The 19,097-nt window shown below is 39.3% G+C and overlaps 1 protein-coding gene across 7 annotated transcripts in view; it reads left to right on the top strand.

Annotated features, from left to right (window-relative positions):
• MYO1B (myosin IB) overlaps nt 1-19,097 on the top strand; it is a 201,828-nt gene that overhangs the window by 160,826 nt on the left and 21,905 nt on the right. For all 7 annotated transcript variants that reach the window (XM_006069448.4, XM_044936636.2, XM_044936637.2 and 4 more), the window contains 8 exons: nt 781-885; nt 2,890-2,952; nt 6,234-6,434; nt 7,814-8,040; nt 10,520-10,720; nt 13,342-13,435; nt 14,185-14,334; nt 17,888-17,956. In XM_006069448.4, coding sequence (XP_006069510.1) covers nt 781-885; nt 2,890-2,952; nt 6,234-6,434; nt 7,814-8,040; nt 10,520-10,720; nt 13,342-13,435; nt 14,185-14,334; nt 17,888-17,956 — 1,110 coding nt within the window. The remainder of the gene's footprint in view (nt 1-780; nt 886-2,889; nt 2,953-6,233; nt 6,435-7,813; nt 8,041-10,519; nt 10,721-13,341; nt 13,436-14,184; nt 14,335-17,887; nt 17,957-19,097) is intronic.

The following is a 19,097-nucleotide window of genomic DNA, read 5'->3' on the forward strand; positions in this document are numbered from 1 at the left end:
AGAAGAAACTGCTGAGAATCATAAAAGTGATACATGTGTGACCCTTCTGAGAGGAGACTGTAGCTAGGAGATGATTTTGATGTACTGATTCCCTTGAGTCTGTACTTTGTGAGCCCTGCATTCATTCATTCACTCATCCAGGACACAATGAGTGCTTGTTCAGGTGCAAGTTGCTTCAGGCATGGGCTTCCGTTGGTGAGCAAGAGATGTATGGTCAACCCTTTTGAAATATAAAATCCAGTGAGATCAATTAGTATGAAACTAATCAAAGGTGTGAATACACATGTACATGCTGATATACACATAACATGATTTTTCACAAGTGCTGGTATATAAGAGTTAGAATGAGGGATATGACCCTGGGTGGGGGAGTAAGAGCTCTTTCAGAAAGAATTTCTTGAGCTCCAGAGTTTCACCTGAGAATGGAAGACAGTACTTGGATGACTGAGATGAAGAATCTCACTGTTACTTTGATGATCTTCTGGGGGGAATGTATTTACTTTTCATTTTTACCATGTGTGGGCTGCTTATTTGTCAACTAAAATTCTTCATTCTCTATAAGCTGCATAACTTGTGTATCCTTCATTCATTCACTTGACTTGTGAATCATTCCTCGCGTGCCTGCAGTGTGCCAGCCTCTGTCTGAGAGCTGTGTGCTGGGCCGCGGTTAGGTCCGCAAGAGTGTGTGACGTTTCTCGTGGAGTGAGATGTTAGAGCTGCATTGTCGTGGGAACGCTGCTGGCATGCTTTATAAGGCTGTCTTCATTTTTCTCCACATAGGACAATAGCTTTGAGCAGTTCATTATCAATTACTGTAATGAAAAACTGCAACAAATCTTCATTGAGCTGACTCTTAAAGAAGAGCAAGAGGAGTATATACGGGAGGTAATGTTGAAAAAAGTTTTTAAGTATTCCTTTTTTAACTCATAATACAAATTCTGGTTTCAGAAGACTATTCAGATATGACCTTACAATCAGATGTATCAAGTACTTTTTTAAAGCCTGTTTGTTACGACATCTGATCTGACTGGGAACTTCTTTGCTGTGGGTGCAGGACAGTGCTCAGCACATAGTGGGTGCTCAGTGGACATCAGTTGACGGACTTGAGTCTCACGGGATTCCCGTGCAGTGAAATAAAATAGTACCCTGTTAAGAAACTAGTCTGAGATGATTGAACAGAAAAACAGTGGTACATCTGTACAAGGCCCTAATACTCAGCAATGAGAAGGAACAAACAACTGATACACACAAGAGCGTTAAGGAGTCTCAGATGCATTTTGCTAAATGAAAAATGCCAGATTCAAAGGCTACATATGTATAAGCCTATTTGTATGTCATTCTAGAGAAGTCAGAGCTGTCGAGGCACCAGTGATAGAGACATAATAGTCAGTAGTGGCCAGAGGATAGGTGTGTGACTACAGAGGGGCAGCTTGGGGGAATTTTGGAGGCTGGTTGTGGTGGTGGTTACCTGATGCTACTCATTTGCCCAAACTTAAGAGAACAGTACACCTAAAAAGTCTTGTATATAAATTTGAAAATATTTTAAGACTTTGTTCACTCTTTAAAAACATTGATTTTCTAAAATTTTTTAATAAAAGCAGATCTTAATGCTAGTGCTGTGGATGTATTATCTCATTTAGATGTAGTTGGAAAATAATCAAGTCATATTTACAGAATACATTCATCCTTAATTTTAAAACAGATACTTGGTTTTCACCCTTTGATTTTTTTTAAATAGCCAACATTTTTCTATGTATAAATGTATTTATTTTAGACAAAAGGAGAAATTTTATTGTATCTGTATTGCATTATGTTTTGTTTCCATTTCATTTATTGCTTTAATATTTTAGTAATATTACCTATTTTTCTTCATTTTTCTATAGTGTCATTTTAAGTCATTAAAGACACAGAATCTTCTTTTTATGGCCTCTCAGTATAGATTTTTCTAATGTGAATATTATCCCCAGTGACTTAGTAAAATAACTCATCTACTCAAAAACTAAATCATAAATATTTCATTTACCATTTGGAATTATTATCATGCTTTAGAAACATTTTATACTTGAATGACACCTTTTTTAACATAAACATCCTAAAAGCCAGATTTATTCTCTTCCTGTCTTCTCATCCTAAAGTGAATACCCAAACTTTGATCTGTAACTTAAAACAATTTGTACAGATTGTCTAAACCAGTTCTAAGAGTATATAGAAAGATCCTTAGCTTACAGTATGAATTAGCTCTCTTCCCCTTAGAGGAAAAATAAATGTTTACACTTACGGACAGAGTGTAAGCAGATACAGAATGTTTACATTTGGCCTCCCAGCTTTGGCTTTGTAGCTAGTGTTAGAACCAGTGCCTAGGTTTTCATTTTTTCTTTCTGTTGAAAATACTTTTCTTAGCAGTGTTCTATTTTTACATTTGAAATAGTTAATGGCCCTAAACATGGGGTTGACTCTAAAATGAATTTCTTCCTTGTGATTACAAATTAAGAACAGAAAAATCTAGGCCTTAGTTTCTTGGGTTCAAGTTCTGACTTATTTCCTTATAAACATTGTAAATATATACAAAGTAATATTGACCCGAGGGCCTGGTGAGTAAATGGCCCAGAGCCAGCAAAGTGCATGGGAAATTGCCACAGATGGGAGTCTGGAAGGGGAGGCCGTCTCAGCCCAGGTCAAGGGCATTTATTTCAATCAAATTGTGTCTGTGCTAGACTGCTGCATTACCAGAGTTTGGGGAACCAGAAAATGACATTTGCCACCCTGACTTTTATAAAGGAAATTTTCAGAGAGGAAGTGGAAGATAGTAAGATGGGCAAAGTCTTGTATTATAGATAGTAGTGTTGTAGCATCATTATATGGGATTTGATTATGTTCTTTCTTTTTCAGGACATAGAATGGACTCACATTGAGTACTTCAATAATGCTATCATTTGTGACCTAATAGAAAATGTGAGTATTAAGTACAGTTTTCTAACAAGTTCTTGGTAGTATAATTCACTAGTTACGAATGATCTGACTGCCTTCAATGTTAAGCTTTAGTATTTCCAATATTTGAACATGTTAGAGAAATAGAGTTCTGTGGAGACTTTATCACAAGCTTAAGAAATTACACACAGTTCTTAAACACATACATTGAGAGCTAGACATTTTGATACTTAGCCAGTATTCCCCCGTGCTCATCCTGTTGCCGTATCACAGAGCCCGGTCTTGACGCTCAGATGCTATGCCCTTAGGTACACCATTCTATCTTATGTGCAGGGATCCCAGGTCCAATCCACCGCTCCTGGAAATAAGAGCCCTGATCATAGGAAACTCAATAAAAAAGATGTTTACCAAATCAAAATATGCCGTTCCTAAAATTCTAGTGACCTCTTAACATACTATTCAGTGGTTATTATCAAAAAGATGATTGTTGGTGAGGATGTGGTGAGAGAGTAATGTACCGATGGTGGGAATGTAAATTGATGTAACCACTATAGAAAACAGTGTAGAGAGAGAAGAAAGAAAAAAATAAGATAAGAAAACAGTATAGAAGTTCCTCAAGAAATTAAAAATAGCACTATTATGTGACCCAGCAATCTCACTTCTGGGTATATATATAAAAAAAAAACCCAGAATCAGGATCTCAAAGAAGTATCTTCGCTGCCACATTCACTGCAGCTTTATTCACAATAGCCAGGATTTGGGAAACCACCTAAGGGTCTGTCCACAGATGAATGGGTAAAGAAGATGTGGTGTACATATACAATGGAATATTGTTCAGTCTTGAGAAAGAAGGAAATCCTGCCATTTGTGACAATAAAGATGGACTTTGAGGGCATTATGTTAACTGAAAGAAGTCAGAGAAAGACAAATACTGTATGATATCACTTGTATGTAGAATCTAAGTTAAAAAACAAACAAACAAACAAAACTCAGAAACAGAATAAAAGGAATAGTGATTGCCAAGGGCTAACATTTGGGGGAAATAGGGAGATGTAGGCCAAAGCATACAGACTTCTAGTTGTAAGATGAAAGAGTTCTGGGCTCTGATGTACAGCATGGTGGTAGAGTTAACAACACTGTATTATATATACTTGTGGTTAAGGAAGTAGGTTTTAAATGTTCTCAAGAAATGGTAATTAGGTGATGTGATGGAGGTAACTAGCAATATGGTTGTGGATCAATGAACATGTTGTACACCTTAAACTTTCACAGTATTATGTCAGTTATATCTCAGTAAAACTGGAAAAAAGTTTACAAAAACAACAAAACTCCATGCAGTTCAAATTAAAGGAAGATAAAGGCACCATCTCTGGAGCTGAATGACATAGGATCCCAGGGGTGGCTGGTATGGATCACGGCCTTGCTTAAGGATGTGACGGACAGTGTGTGACTTCACAGGTGGCTGAGGGCCATGGGATTTTTCAGGTTACAAATTATGCATGTCAGAGGCTTAAGGTGTGAAAAATTACTGTGTCATTTTTAGTAACCTTTCCAAATCTAAGATTTTTGTGTTTACATCATATTTTGTAGTTTATTATGAATGAATTGATTGTGGGAAGACTCATTTGTGTGTAAAAGCTTAGGATCCTGACCTTGATAACAAAGTAATTTGAAGCAATGCGTAAACTTAGCTGTCATCATAGATGAGTGCTGTTTCAGCAATAGAATCACAGGCTGTAAATGTCCAACAGGTCGTTTGCTATTCATCTTTAACAAAATGTTTTTGAATATTATATAGTTCACCAATATCTTTTCCTTCAGTAGTCACAATATTCTTGAAAGCTGCACCTTTGACTATTGAATTAAAAAAAAATTCTGAGCCATTATTATTTTTCAATTAAAAAATAAGCCTTGTTTTGAAAAATTTGGACAGTTTTGGATTGTGAACACTAATATTCCACCTAAGCAATTTAAAACTGTAGTCTAAAATTTAGAAAATCAATCGATTTCTTGAAAAGTTTTTCTGGTAAGTTTTGTGACCGAAGTAATTTGCTGAGGCAATTTTAACTTCCAGAAGTTGTGACTAACACTTCTCTCTTCATAAATGGAACATTGCACTTAATTATTTCCCTTTAAGAAGGGGGCGGGGGGCGCGGGCAAGGAACAGTGGTAATACACCTAATATAGCTAAATTATCTCAGCCCAAAATCCCCTTGCATATGTGATTAAAGAAACTCATGTCCGTGTAGGATCCTGGATACATAAAGGAAATGTTTCCTTTCAGCAACACCTAACGATAATGTTTATTCTGGGGATGTTATGAACACACTTGATTCCTGAGAGTCCACACTTCCCCCAGATTTTGTGTGTGAGGTGTTTAAGTGCTGGTCAGAGGATGTCACGGCTTTGTAAAGAGAAGAGGAGAGCCATGAGACTTTGCCCTAGCGGAAGTGGGTAGGGCTAATGGTCAGTAGATTGTTCTCTGTGGAATGGAGATGTGTGGGCCCGTAGGGGCAATCAAAGGAACAACAGCCTTTATTTAGCAAAGTAGAAGTTTCCTGATTTTTTTTATTGGGTTTAGTTGGGCTGACAGCTCTTGGGATAAATATGATCACAGGGTCTGAATACTCAGCAAACAAATTCTCAACTCATGTTTAACATCCATTTCGAAATTTAATATGGAAGGAGAATTTTATACTAAACAGATGATTCTTGAAACATAGCTTGATTGCATTGATCATTAAAAGCAGCATCCCAATCACATCACTTTTTTTCCCAGTAAAATAAACTATTTTGAACATGTGAGCAATTTGGAAACATCTGAAACCGATTTCCTTCTCAAGCTATGAATCGAATAATGGCCTTAGAAGACAGTGCTTTGTGATTTAGGACCACATGTTATACAGATAGTAGTGTCAGACTAGTTCCTGACTTTCAGATTTGCTTTTTGGTCTTTGCGGTATAAGTTGCCTTTTTCTGAACTACATAAGTTTCAGTCATCAGCCTGCTGAGGTGGCTGAGGTAACTCCTACATCCTGTTCTGTGGGGGAGGCACCATAGATGGGGGAAGTGGGGGGAACCTCATAAAGACACTCCTGCCCCCTCCTCCAACACACCTGGGACGCCCTGGAAGGGGTTGATTCCTGTGTTTTTCTTTGTTATTTGTTTTGATTCTCCACTTTTTGTTGTAACAAAACAGAATTTTTCTTGTGACTAAGTTGATTATGTTTAACAGCATAATTAGGAATAATTATGAAAACAATACAGTGAGGAAGGAAGGAAACCTTTTATTTCCTTTCTCCTAGAACACAAATGGGATCCTAGCCATGCTGGATGAAGAGTGCCTTAGGCCAGGCACGGTCACGGATGAGACCTTCTTGGAAAAGCTGAACCAAGTCTGCGCTACCCACCAGCATTTTGAGAGCAGGATGAGCAAGTGCTCCCGGTTCCTCAATGACACGTCCCTTCCTCACAGCTGCTTCAGGATCCAGCACTATGCTGGCAAGGTGTGGGAGCCCGGGACCCTGGGGAGGTCACAGTTACTCCTTGGAGGGCAGACACCTTGCCTCAGAGATGGCATTCTGACCAGTGCCAGCTCTGGAGGATAAATGGAGCTGCTGAGGGGGTGAAGAATCCGTGAATGTTTAGTGGGCATAGAATCTGGATCATATTGAGAAAAATCTTACTAGTACTGAGATCTGAAAGGAAAGCCAGTGGACCTAATCAAAGAGTTCAAGTATATATTAAAAAATAAATTTTATTATTTTCAGGCTCAGAGCTAGCCTATAAAAAAGATCTATTGACACACATAAAAAATTTGCCAGTAAAAATGAGCAGTCACTAAAGACATACAGTAAGGTTTTAATTTTTTCCATTTTATTTATTTTTTTGATGTGGACCATTTTTAAAGTCTTTATTGAATTTGTTGTAGTACTGCTTCTGCTTTATGTTTCGGGTTTTTGGCTGCAAGGCATATGGGATCTTGGCTCCCTAACCAGGGAGCTAACCCACATCCCCAGCATCGGAAGGCAGAGTCTTAACCACTGGACTGCTAGGGAAGTCCCTACAGTAATTATAAATAAGCTCGCAAACGTCAGAGGAGAAACAAAATCTGATTTTGTATTTAGTAAACATGAAGTTGTTTTGTTGTTGTTTAGTTGCTAAGTCATGGTCTGATTCTTTTGTGACCTCATGGATTGTAGTCCACCAGCCTCCTCTGTCCATGGAATTTTCCAGGCAAGAATACTAGAGTGGGTTGCCATTTCCTTCTCCAGGAGATCTTCCTGACCCAGGGATCTAACTAGAGTGTCCTGCACTGGCAGGCAGATTCTCTACCACTGAGCCACCAGGGAATCCCAAATATGAAGTATATAGTATCTAAATTACCTTTAATTTCAAAACGTTGGAACTTGGTACTTTTTTTTTTCACTAGCCCATGTTATTAAAAAATACTTTTCTGGTCAATTTCCCTGCTGGTGTAGGATGTCTATAAAAATATCAATGTTATCTCTGTTTTCCCCTGTCTCCTTTTAAACACACTTGAATTGGCGTATGTAAACTAAAAAATATAAGTAAAACCTCAAAAATATGATTGAATACCCAAAAAAACCCTAAAATCCTTTGAAAATGTTATGATAACATTTTTGAAGTTTATTCTTGCAAATCCTGAAGGGTAATAGAATTTATTTTGAACTCCTCTGTGATTTAGACAGATGGAATTTAAACTTGGAGGCTAATTTGGTATTAGAGTGTGACTAACGTGTTGAGGGTTTTTTGATGGAGAAAGAAGAGGCTGCAGTATAGATAGTCTCAGGATATTTTTAACAGCTGTTTGATGTTCTGGTGTGCAGCGTATCAGCTATTGAGTCCCATGTGCTGCCCATAGGTGCTGTACCAAGTGGAAGGATTTGTGGACAAGAACAATGACCTTCTCTATCGGGACCTGTCCCAAGCTATGTGGAAGGCTGGACACGCCCTCATCAAATCTTTGTTTCCCGAAGGAAACCCTGCCAAGATCAACCTGAAAAGGCCTCCTACAGCCGGCTCACAGTTCAAAGCATCCGTAGCCACTCTGATGAAAAATCTACAGACCAAGAATCCAAACTACATTAGGTATTTCTGGCACATAAAATTCTTTGGCCATTCAACTATGAAGGCATTCACAAGGAGGATCATTTTCCTGTTTGCTTAAATCTGAGTATAGCCCAAGCAAAGGGGTAACTAAAGTACTTACAGTTCAAATCATATGGTGTCTTGGGTGTGCTTGAAAAATACTCCAGTGCCCCCAAAATAAGGAATTTTAAAAAGGAAAGAAGAAGTGTGGCGGGGGATGGGAATAGATACTTAATTGGGTTGTTGGCATACAGGAGCAACTTTCTGTTTTTTTTTAAAGACAAGAAACAAAATATATATTTATTTCTGATAAGGTTTTGCATAAACTCTTCTGTTGGATTCATTGTGGATTCTTGTAACATTGACTTGGCCCATTGACACCTGAGTTGCAGGTCTTGTGTGAGGAAGCATATGCCTCAAGTATTGATTTATGAAACAATCGAAATTTTTTCAAAACAAGACAAGAACCCCTTTTAAAAAATCTGGTTTCTTTTTTTGCTTCTAAGTCATCATAGATTTCAACATTCAGTAAAGGCCGATTAGTATTAGAGTTGGCGATGTGTGTACTTGATGAACTAGGTGATAGAGGGTGTGTGTCTAACAGGTCAGGTTTCATGTGGCATATGCACGCCCACACATACTTTCTCCTGTTGTCTTTGAAAATTCAGTTATGAGGAAGTTAGCATGAAGAATATTTTCGTGTTTGGCTTGTTGCCCTAATATTTGTGTTCATAGCAAATGTAAATAGCATCCCCTGGTTTGGTTGCAAACAGGTTAGAACATATATTAGGTAAGGATCCTAGTTTCCAAAAAAATGAACCAAGAAACTTTGTGCAATCAGTGTTTTGTTATTCTCATTTGCGTCAACTTTTTTTTTAAACCTTAAGATTCTGTTAATTGAGGTATAATTTGTATAGAGTGATATGCACAGATCCTAGGTGAATGGCTCCATTGTTTTTTCACCACTGAATACACTTTGGTAACAACTACTCAGATCAAGACATGGAATGTTCCATCACCCCAGAAAATTCCTTTCTTCTCCTTCTCTTTCAGTGGTTTTAATGGGTCTCTAAGAATTCTTAATTAATAAACTCCAACGTTGTGAATATATCATTTTAAGTGTATATATATATATCTTTATTTTTAGACTCAGTCTCAGATTCATTTTAAGGTCTATTTTTCCCAGATAGGTATCTTGTTTTGTCACTGTGTATTGAAAAGAAAAACAAACAAACCTCTATTTTTCACTCATTTGCCCTGATGCCTTTGTTGAAAATCAGTTGAATATATGTGTAGACATCTAGATCTAAACTCACTAGTTTGTTCCATTGATCTGTTTGTTCTTTAACCAAAAAGTAAGCATTATTTTTATAAATGTAAAAAGGAAAATCATAGAAAACACCAGGGTCAAACTATGTAAGATTTAGTTGTTCATATATTGTATATGCATGTGGATTTTATTTGACAGTTATGGTGAGGCAGATATAACCATAAATGTTTAACAGTATATTAATTAAGATATAGAGATTGCTCCAGCAAGATCCAGAAATCATAGGGGCCTAAACAAGATTAACATTTATTTCTTATGTAACTTCTAAGTGTACAGACTCCAAGGCTAATAGAGCAATGTCTTCTGTGTTGAGGCTCTGCCATTTTGAGGATATCTCCTTTTATGTATATAGTCAGAGATAACTCTCTACCATGTCAACATGCCAACCAGCACTTAGCAGAAGAGCAAAGGGAGAACCAAGTTCCTTTTAACAATACATCAGAAGTAGCAAACATCATTTCTGCTCTGGCTAAAATTTTGGTCACATGGCCACACTTACCTACAAAGGAAGCTGGGAAATCTAGTCTTTCCTTGGGCAGCAAAGTGCTCTGTTTAAAAGGAGGGAGGTAATAGGGATTTAGTGAGACAGCAGTGTTTTTAACTGTTTCATTGAGGTATGTAATATACATATACACAATCTAATATATGAAGCTTAACTGTGGAGGCTGTTGAATTTTTACATATTTCTATGCCCATGTAGCCCCATCCTGACCAAGATATAAAACATTTCCATCAACCCAGAAGATTTCCTTGTGCCCCTTCCCTGTCCATCTTCACGCCTTCCTCTCCCCAGAGGTAAAACACTGCCGAGTTCTCACTAGGAATAGTTTCTCTGGAACTTAGTATAAATGGAATCATAGAATATGTACTCTTATACATCAGACTTCTTACATTCAACAGAATGTCAGTGATATTTATCCATGTTATTGTACATAAGAGTTTATTCTTTTTTATTGCTGAGTCTGCAGTGTATTTATCTTAATGTTTTTATAAAATGATCTGGAATAATTTCAAAGGAAATGACGAGGTTTCCAAGAATGATAAGTAATATGTCACTGTGAAATAACTATATGTGATACTTTGTAAAACATGGACAGATCAATCTGTAAGAGACAGAGTTTAAAAACTAAAATTTGTGTATTCTTTCAGGTGTATCAAACCGAACGATAAAAAAGCAGCACACGTCTTCAACGAGGGTCTAGTGTGTCATCAGGTCAGGTATCTGGGTCTTTTGGAGAATGTCCGCGTGAGAAGGGCAGGCTACGCCTTCAGGCAGGCCTATGAACCTTGCCTAGAAAGATACAAAATGCTTTGTAAACAAACATGGCCTCACTGGAAAGGACCAGCAAGGTGAGACATTCGTTAATCACATTTAATGATGAAGTTTTAAAACATACAAATGCCATGTTGTTTTCTTCACGTGCTGTTCAGGCAAAACAGAATCCTATGAAAAGTTGGATGTAACTTGTTTTGGACCGTCTTCTGTCAGGATACCATTTTGTGCCAATTTTTATTAATTATAGAGCGCTTGGTCTTCAAGGTTAAAACAGGGCTTATCACATCTACCTTTGGAATTTGTATGTCAATAGAACTTCTAAGATATGCTATGGCGAGTTAGCAGGAGGGAAATTTGTGATTGATAATTGTATTTGTGTAGAATCATAGCAGGGTCGAGTTAGAGGCATCTTGTATCACTGCTTTCAGCTTTTCATTTTTTTTCCTGGAGAATTAACCCCAGAGAGAGTGAGTAGGGAGTGGGGATCGAATTCTTTGCCCAAGTCTGTACCAATTAAGAAATAGATATAGGACCAGTTATATCTGTTCCCTTGTGACTTCCCTTGTGGCTCAGCTGGTAAAGAATCCTCCTGCAATGTGGGAAACCTGGGTTTGATCCCTGGGTTGGGAAGATCCCCTGGAGGAGGGAAAAGCTAGCTACCCACTCCAGTATTCTGGCCTGGAGAATTCCATGGACTGTATAGCCTATGGGATCGCAAAGAGTCGGAAATGACTGAGCGAGCGACTTTCACTTCAATTTATATCTATCTATTCTGTAGAGTTGACTCATTGGAAAAGACTCTGATGCTGGGAAGGATTGGGGGCAAGAGGAGAAGGGGACGACAGAGGATGAGATGGCTGGATGGCATCACTGACTCGATGGACACGAGTCTGAGTGAACTCTGGGAGTTGGTGATGGACAGGGAGGCCTGGCGTGCTGCGATAAATGGGGTTGCAGAGAGTTGGACACAACTGAGCGACTGATCTGATCTGATCTGATCTGATTCTGTGTTCTGTATCTGAACACAGGAGAGTTCACAGTGTCAGTGTTATTGCAAGTAAAACTGGATTGGAGAATATGGCAGAACTCAGGGCCATGTGGCTTTTCAGCTCATGCGCCCTACATTGCATTCACCCATCGAGTCCTAGCAGAGCACTGGACCACTGCAGACCCAAGCAGAGAGAGCTTGTGTGCTGGTGGGGGGCTGCTGCAGGAGAGAATCCAGGCCTTGTCTGTGCAAGGGCCTTTCTTCTGCTCTCACCAGAGTCAGAAGTTACTCTTCTGCAGGCCATAGAAGCTTTCCCAGCTACTACAGCAGGGCCAGTGTGCTGTTTGATGGGATTTTCTTTCACTGCACTGGTTGAGCCTCCACATTGTCAGTGCACCTGACCTGTCACAGGAGCATCAGTAGAATTACATGCTCACCTCGTATTGCAAGAAATTCCAGACTTACGGTGTGGTCTCTGATGCATAATTCAGTGCCCAAGTAATTAGGGTCTGGGTGCTATGTCATTTGCTACTGCTAATTTCCAGGGTATTATAGTCATTGTCTACTATAATACACAGAACAAGTATTCCTCCCTGCCGGGTGTCCAGTCCACAGGTTGGTGGGGCAGAGTTTAGGGCTAAAGACTGACTTTAAATCCAGGCTCTAGGATGAAGGGGTTAGAGCCAAGTCCAGGCCCTTGCTTCTGCCCTGTAAGGCCTGTGTTCTTTTGCATTCCATTGCCTGGCACTTAGCACTCTTGGTCCCTGTCTACAATCTGAGTAGTAGGAGCAGTGCTTAAAAATGTTTACAGGGATTAACTAAGAGGATTCAAAATAGATGTGAATTTCTTGCATACTCTTTTGGCCCTGGTTGATCCATTGTTATGCGTTTATTTGAGCACCTCGCCTGGAAAATCCCATGGACGGAGGAGCCTGGTGGGCTGCAGTCCATGGGGTCGCTGGGAGTCGGACACGACTGAGTGACTTCACTTTTGCTTTTCACTTTCATGCATTGGAGAAGGAAATGGCAACCCACTCCAGTGTTCTTGCCTGGAGAATCCCAGGGATGGCGGAGCCTGGTGGGCTGCCATCTATGGGATCGCACAGAGTCGGACACAACTGACGCGACTTAGCAGCAGCAGCTAATGAAATCAAGAAATTGGCTTTAATAGCATATTTTCTTAGAATATGTAGTTTGAACCCAAAATGCTTTTTTAGCATTTACCCCTGGATTTGGTTAAATTTGTGGAATTCAATCTGGGAATTCTCTGATGAAAGGATGCTTACTGAAAGAACAGTTATACTTAGAAATAGATCCAACCAGTCCATTCTAAAGGAGATCAGCCCTGAGATTTCTTTGGAAGGAATGATGCTAAAGCTGAAACTCCAGTACTTTGGCCACCTCATGCGAAGAGTTGACTCATTGGAAAAGACTCTGATGCTGGGAGGGATTGGGGGCAAGAGGAGAAGGGGACGACAGAGGATGAGATGGCTGGATGGCATCACTGACTCGATGGACGTGAGTCTTAGTGACTCCGGGAGTTGGTGATGGACAGGGAGGCCTGGCGTGCTGCGATTCATGGGGTCTCAGAGAGTTGGACGCGACTGATCTGATCTGATCTGATCTGAGAACCTAATATCATGGTTTAAGATAAGATAACCTATTTTTGTAACTCAGAACATGTGTTGCTTTTATTTATCTTTATAGAGCTGGTGTGGAAGTTTTGTTTAATGAATTGGAGATTCCTGTGGAAGAATACTCCTTTGGTAGATCAAAGATATTCATTAGAAACCCAAGAACAGTATGTAATTTTGCATTTGTGTTATAATCATGTAAGCAAGTTCTTAAAGGGTGTTTAACTTTATAGTGTTACCCAAGATGCTACCAAGAATGTCACATTTTTGTTTTTCTACAAATGTCCAAGTGGATGGCTTAATAAAGGGTAGTGGAAGAACACATGTTTTATGAAACATCAAAATTTTTGAGCTGATAGATGGTGTAATATTTTAAAAATCAAAGAAACTGATATTACAGTAAAACCTCCCTCATTCATAAAAATTGAAGGTTAATCCAGTCTGTATGTGTAATGTCTGAATTGTACAGTAATTGTAGGAAAGACAACTCTACCATTTAGAGGTACATGAAGTCACCCAAATTAAAAAATTTTTTAAGTTAAGAACACTTAAAACTCTACTTATTAAAAAAATCTGATTGAGCATTTTTATAACTGAAGAGACTAGCATGAAATATAATGAACATAGAGGTTTATTGGAAATATGGTGAAATACAAAAGTATTTAAATTGTTTGAGAGAAACCTCAGCAATCGTTTGAAATCACCTCCCTTCTGTTAACAATTTCATCCTCGTTGATAGTGTGAAGGCACATCTAGAGCTCAGTCCAGCCCTTATGTGATTTGTCATAAACACTTTGTAAAACATTTGTAAAACACTGTAAAACACTTTGTAAAACATTTGTGAAACACTGTACCCTGAATTGTGTATCTTGCATGAATTCATCCAAATAGTTTTCTCCATCTGTTATTTTATTAGTTATTCAAATTAGAAGACCTGAGGAAGCAACGGCTTGAGGACCTGGCCACTCTCATTCAGAAGATTTATCGGGGGTGGAAATGTCGCACACATTTCCTGCTGATGAGAAAAAGCCAAATTGTGATTGCTGCCTGGTTCAGGAGATACGCGGTAAGAGCTCATGACGTTTTTGAGGTATAATCATGGTACTTTTTTGCAAATGTTTGTTCTGTACTTAACTATGAAAGGAACTTTTTACATACTTAATCTTCCCAATGACCTGGTGAAATGGGTCCTCTTCTGGTCCCCTTTTTTAAAGATGAGAAAACTAAGGAACAGCTACTAGATGGCCGAGATGGGGTTTGAGTCCAGGACAAGTCAGAGCTCCAGTTGAGTTCATCCCACTGTTTTCCGCTGATGGAGATACATGTAGTGGAGGTCTACATCTTGAATTTGGTTTTCAGATTGGAAAAGATAATGTTATTTAACCATTTGAGTAGGGTAGGGTCAGTTTTCCCAAATAATTGGCTGTCCTCCATTTATTGTAGGAGCTCTGAAAATGGTTTTAATTCTAGAAAGCTAGTGCCACATTTTAGTAGAATTCTGGGTTTGGGTAAAGGTTTGGATTTCCTTTAGTCCTCACATATCAGGCCCTTTGGGAAAAGATGCGAAAATAAAGTATATTTATTTAATTGATATGGAATTTCTTTGGGAAATTTTCTTTCTCACTCAATTATAGATGTTTCATTGGCGGCATAACAGGTTTGAGGGAAACCTGAAGGTTTGCCTTTAGGCTAGGTTGAACTTGGCATTGTGTTCTCACAAAATGAATTTTAATGCTAAGGGCGCTGCTGCCAAGTGTATTTTCATTCTCTGCTTTTTCACTAGAGAGTGGGTTGGAGAGTGGATTAAAATTGCAATCAAATCTCCTTAAGTGTGTTCTTCTTTTTCAGCTGTAGAGTAGTTTTACTTTAAAGGAGTGTATAATTAGAACATAACTTAGGCTGGCCTATTCTCATGTAATCCATTTTAGTATAAATTTCTGAGTTTTAGAAATCAGTGTTACTTAAATGAGTAAAGAGAAATTACATTTAAAAGAACATCTTCAAAATTGCTTCCTTGAATTAAAAGAGTATAACCAATGGTACAAGTGTTAAAGTCTGACCCTAGCCAGCCACATTAATGATAAATTCATTCACATGTATCTTGCAAAGGCCCAGAGGGCTGTTGTCTCCAGCCTGGCTGCACATAGTGGTACTTTGTCCTTTGGCAGTTTTGCAACGCTCTGTTTTCTGTTTGCCTTAGAGTGGGAGGACTAGCAAATAACCAGTCCTCAAGGAACCCATTTTTATTATTTCTTATTTTGAGATCATTAATTAAAAAAAATAAGTTTTGAAGCATCCTAAATTTATCTGTCTTCAATTCTACAAATAGTTTTGAAACTCCTCCTCTGCCAGACTCTGAGGGAATAGCAACGTGAACCAAACAGCCTGGTTGCTGACCTCACACAGTTTACGTCTAGTGAGTGACAATGTGCATTTAAGCAAATAAATAATCAGAACAATGGCAGATTGTAGTAAGTGCTAGGAAGGAAATAGAGAACTGAGATCTAGAATAATGGTGAGACAGATATTACTTTAGATGGGGTGGTCAAGGAAGACCTTCTGGAAGGGGCCATTTCGTCAGAAGAATGAGAAGAAACAGGAAAGGAACCGATAGTAGCAACATAAAGCTTTGGTATCTCCAGATTTTAAAAAGTCATCATATGTATTCTTAATTCTTGATGCTGAGAGTTAGAATGAAAACAAATAATAACCCAAGCTTTAGAATGTTATTTCTGTTTCAGAATTTTAACTATGGACAAAACTCAGAAACTTTGTGAGTTTGTTTCCAGACTGTTCCAATAAAGCTAGTCACACGAATCTTTTGTTTCCCAGTGCATATAAAAGTTATGTTTGTGCTACACTATAATCCATTAGGTGTGCAGTGTCATTATATCTTTAAAAGTACATACCTTAATTAAAAAATATTGCTAAAAAATGCTAACCATCATTTGACAACACAGAGTTGCCACAAACCTTCAATTTGTTAAAAAAAAAAAATTTTTTTTTTTTATAAACTCCAGTATCTATGTAATACCTCCATCAGTTATCTGTAGTTATCCAAGCCAGTGATTTTCCCTTGACCAAGTAAATCAAAGATTTTCTGAATGTCCATTTTCAGTTACTGATTACCTTAAAACCCATAATCTGTGGTATTTCATGGCTCCTTAAGGTGAATTTTAAAGAGGGAGTTATTTTCAAGCCATGTAGGAATTTTAAAAGAAAACATGGAGGTACTAAATGGATGTGAGAAGCAGTGGTCAGGTATTATAGGTTCAGTTTGTTCCCTGCAGACATGGAGTATCCTTCTGTGTGGAATCCTAGAGGTTTTCCAGCTCCTCATTTGATTGATGGGGAGACTGAGACCAAGAAGGGCAGTGACTTGTCCAAGGTCCCAGAAACAAGGTCCTCTGGCTGGGTCCAGAGGGGCTACTTCAGGGTAGTTCTCAGGCCTGGAACCCTTCCTGCGGGCTTAGGGGGGGAGCCTTGGACTGGGAGTCCCGTGGCTTCCATTGCCCTTTGTCAGGATCTCTGCCTTTCTCTCTGGCATCGTCTTTTGTTCTGCTGCTCATACATCGATAACATCACCCTCCATCTCTTCTGAGCTTCCAGAACGTAGCCTAGAGCCCTTGGAGCATCTGTCCCCCCTTAGAGAAAGGGAGATGGGCAGTCTGCCATTTCCAGGGTCAGAGTCACAGCCTGGCTTCAGTAATTTATTTGAAAAACTGTGAAACTTCATCCCAAGGACCCATGTTGTAGTGAATATTCCCCACTAAACACAGTCAACACTCACTTTTTCTAGAGTTAGTGTTCTAGCAGCCTCCGCTTTCCAAGACATCAGCTGGAAATTAAGAACGGCCTCCAGCCATTGATCTTGTCTCGCTGACCCTTGGGAAGACTCTGACTGGGTCTTCCTTAACCTTGCCCACCTGGATAATCTCTGCTGCATCTGAACCTGCCTGTTGGGCTCGCATTTCTCTGGGACAGACCGTAGTTCTCTTTTCCACTGCTGGCTGGTGTCCCCTCTGAGTCCTTGAGTGCAGGGATGCAGTCAGGGTAACATCTACGTCTTCACAGTTCTATTCAAGGGCTGGATGTAGATCACCAGCTCGATAAATAAAGTTTAGTCGATTGATAAACGTTATTTTCAATTTGTGAGCTGATTTCCCAGCTTGAGGCAGTAAAAGCAGCAAACCTAAAAGGAATGTGGGATGTCAGAGGCTGACGTAGTCAGTGGCATGGTGAGAAATGGCACCAAGAAGAGTACACGCTCGGAAGTAGGTGCAGAAGTCAGTGTGTATTCATTCCGTGTGTGTTCATCCGTATCTGTTGTGCATTTGACCGTATGTTTTAACAACATGATGCAGAGAACAGATGTTAATAATGGTGGGTCCTGAGTCATTTAGACATTAGTTAATTGTATTTACCAGCCTTGAAGCAAACTTTGGATTAACTGTAATAATTTTGGATTCTTGGATATTTTGATTTCTATACTTAATTGATTGCCAGAAGGAATATGGGTGATCAAGAGTTCATTGCACTAAGTGAGCCAACTCTTTCTTGGTATGTGTGTTGTGGATATGTAAATAGAACTGCTGATATCTTCCCCTTTCATCCTACAGCAACAGAAGAGGTATCAACAGATAAAGAGCTCTGCCTTGGTAATTCAGTCTTATATCCGGGGTTGGAAGGTGAGTTTGAAAGAAGTGACCCTTACTTATGTGGTGTTTTCACGTTCTTTACAAAGGATGATGTCTTCATGCTCACTCTGCAGGGGAGGGCTCCTTGTCTCCTGCCCACCCTGTAAACAGTCAGATGGAAAGAATAAATATTATGGGCCAAGCTGGGGCCCTACAGCACCGTGTCTTGGCTGCTTCCTGCTTTCTTTTCAAGATTTGTTCTCTGAGCAGGAAATCCTTGAAACAATACTGTACATGATGTCGATCTCCTCTCACCCCCTATTTGCAAGGGAAGCGGTAGTCTGTGAGGCTGAGTACCTGTGAGTTCTGCCAGACCTCAGCACCCCCAGCCCAGTGCCTTCCATACCCTCCCTGTGACAGTCTTATGGGCTGTCCTGTCATGATTGAAAGATCCTAAGCTCTGGTTGTCTTAGTGCACCCACCCCACCTGATTCTAGGTCCTACCTGCCAAAGCTTGGTTCAGAGTCAGCAAACTGTAGCCCACAAGCCAAATGTAGTCTACTGCCTCTTTTCACACAACCTGAGAGCTAAGAATGGTTTTTATATTTGTATATTACTATTAAATTTTAAAAAAGAGAAGAAGACTACTTCATGACATGTGAAACTTATAGGAAATACAAGTTGCATATAAATATATGCATACCTGAAGTGCAAAGTTCATGTAAAGATAGCTTTATTAGTACACTACGTCCTATACAAGACTGGGCAACTGAACAACAACAGGACATTACTGTGCTCACTTGTTTGACATCTTGCGTGTGGCTGCTTTAGCGCTACAACAGCAGAGTTGGTAGTTGTGATAGAGAACATATGATCTGCAAAACCAAAAACACATACTACCTATCCTTCTGCAGATAAAGCTTGCTGATCCCTGCTTGGGTCAAAGGAACTTCAGGGCCTGTTGTTGCCATATTCCTGTTGGGTGATTTTGTGGAGGGGGCTGGATCCAGAGGGACTACTTCAGGGTAGTTCTCAGGCCCAGAGGACTTTCTGGAGGTGGAGCCTTGGACTGGGAGTCTCATGGCTTCCATTGCCCTTTGTCTAGTCCTATGGGCAACCCAAGGACTTGGTATTAATAGTTGTACACAGCAATGGCCAAATATAAGTCTGAGCACACAGAGTATGTGAGATT

Source organism: Bubalus bubalis, chromosome 2 (assembly GCF_019923935.1).
Source record: "Bubalus bubalis isolate 160015118507 breed Murrah chromosome 2, NDDB_SH_1, whole genome shotgun sequence".
NCBI lineage: Eukaryota > Metazoa > Chordata > Mammalia > Artiodactyla > Bovidae > Bubalus > Bubalus bubalis.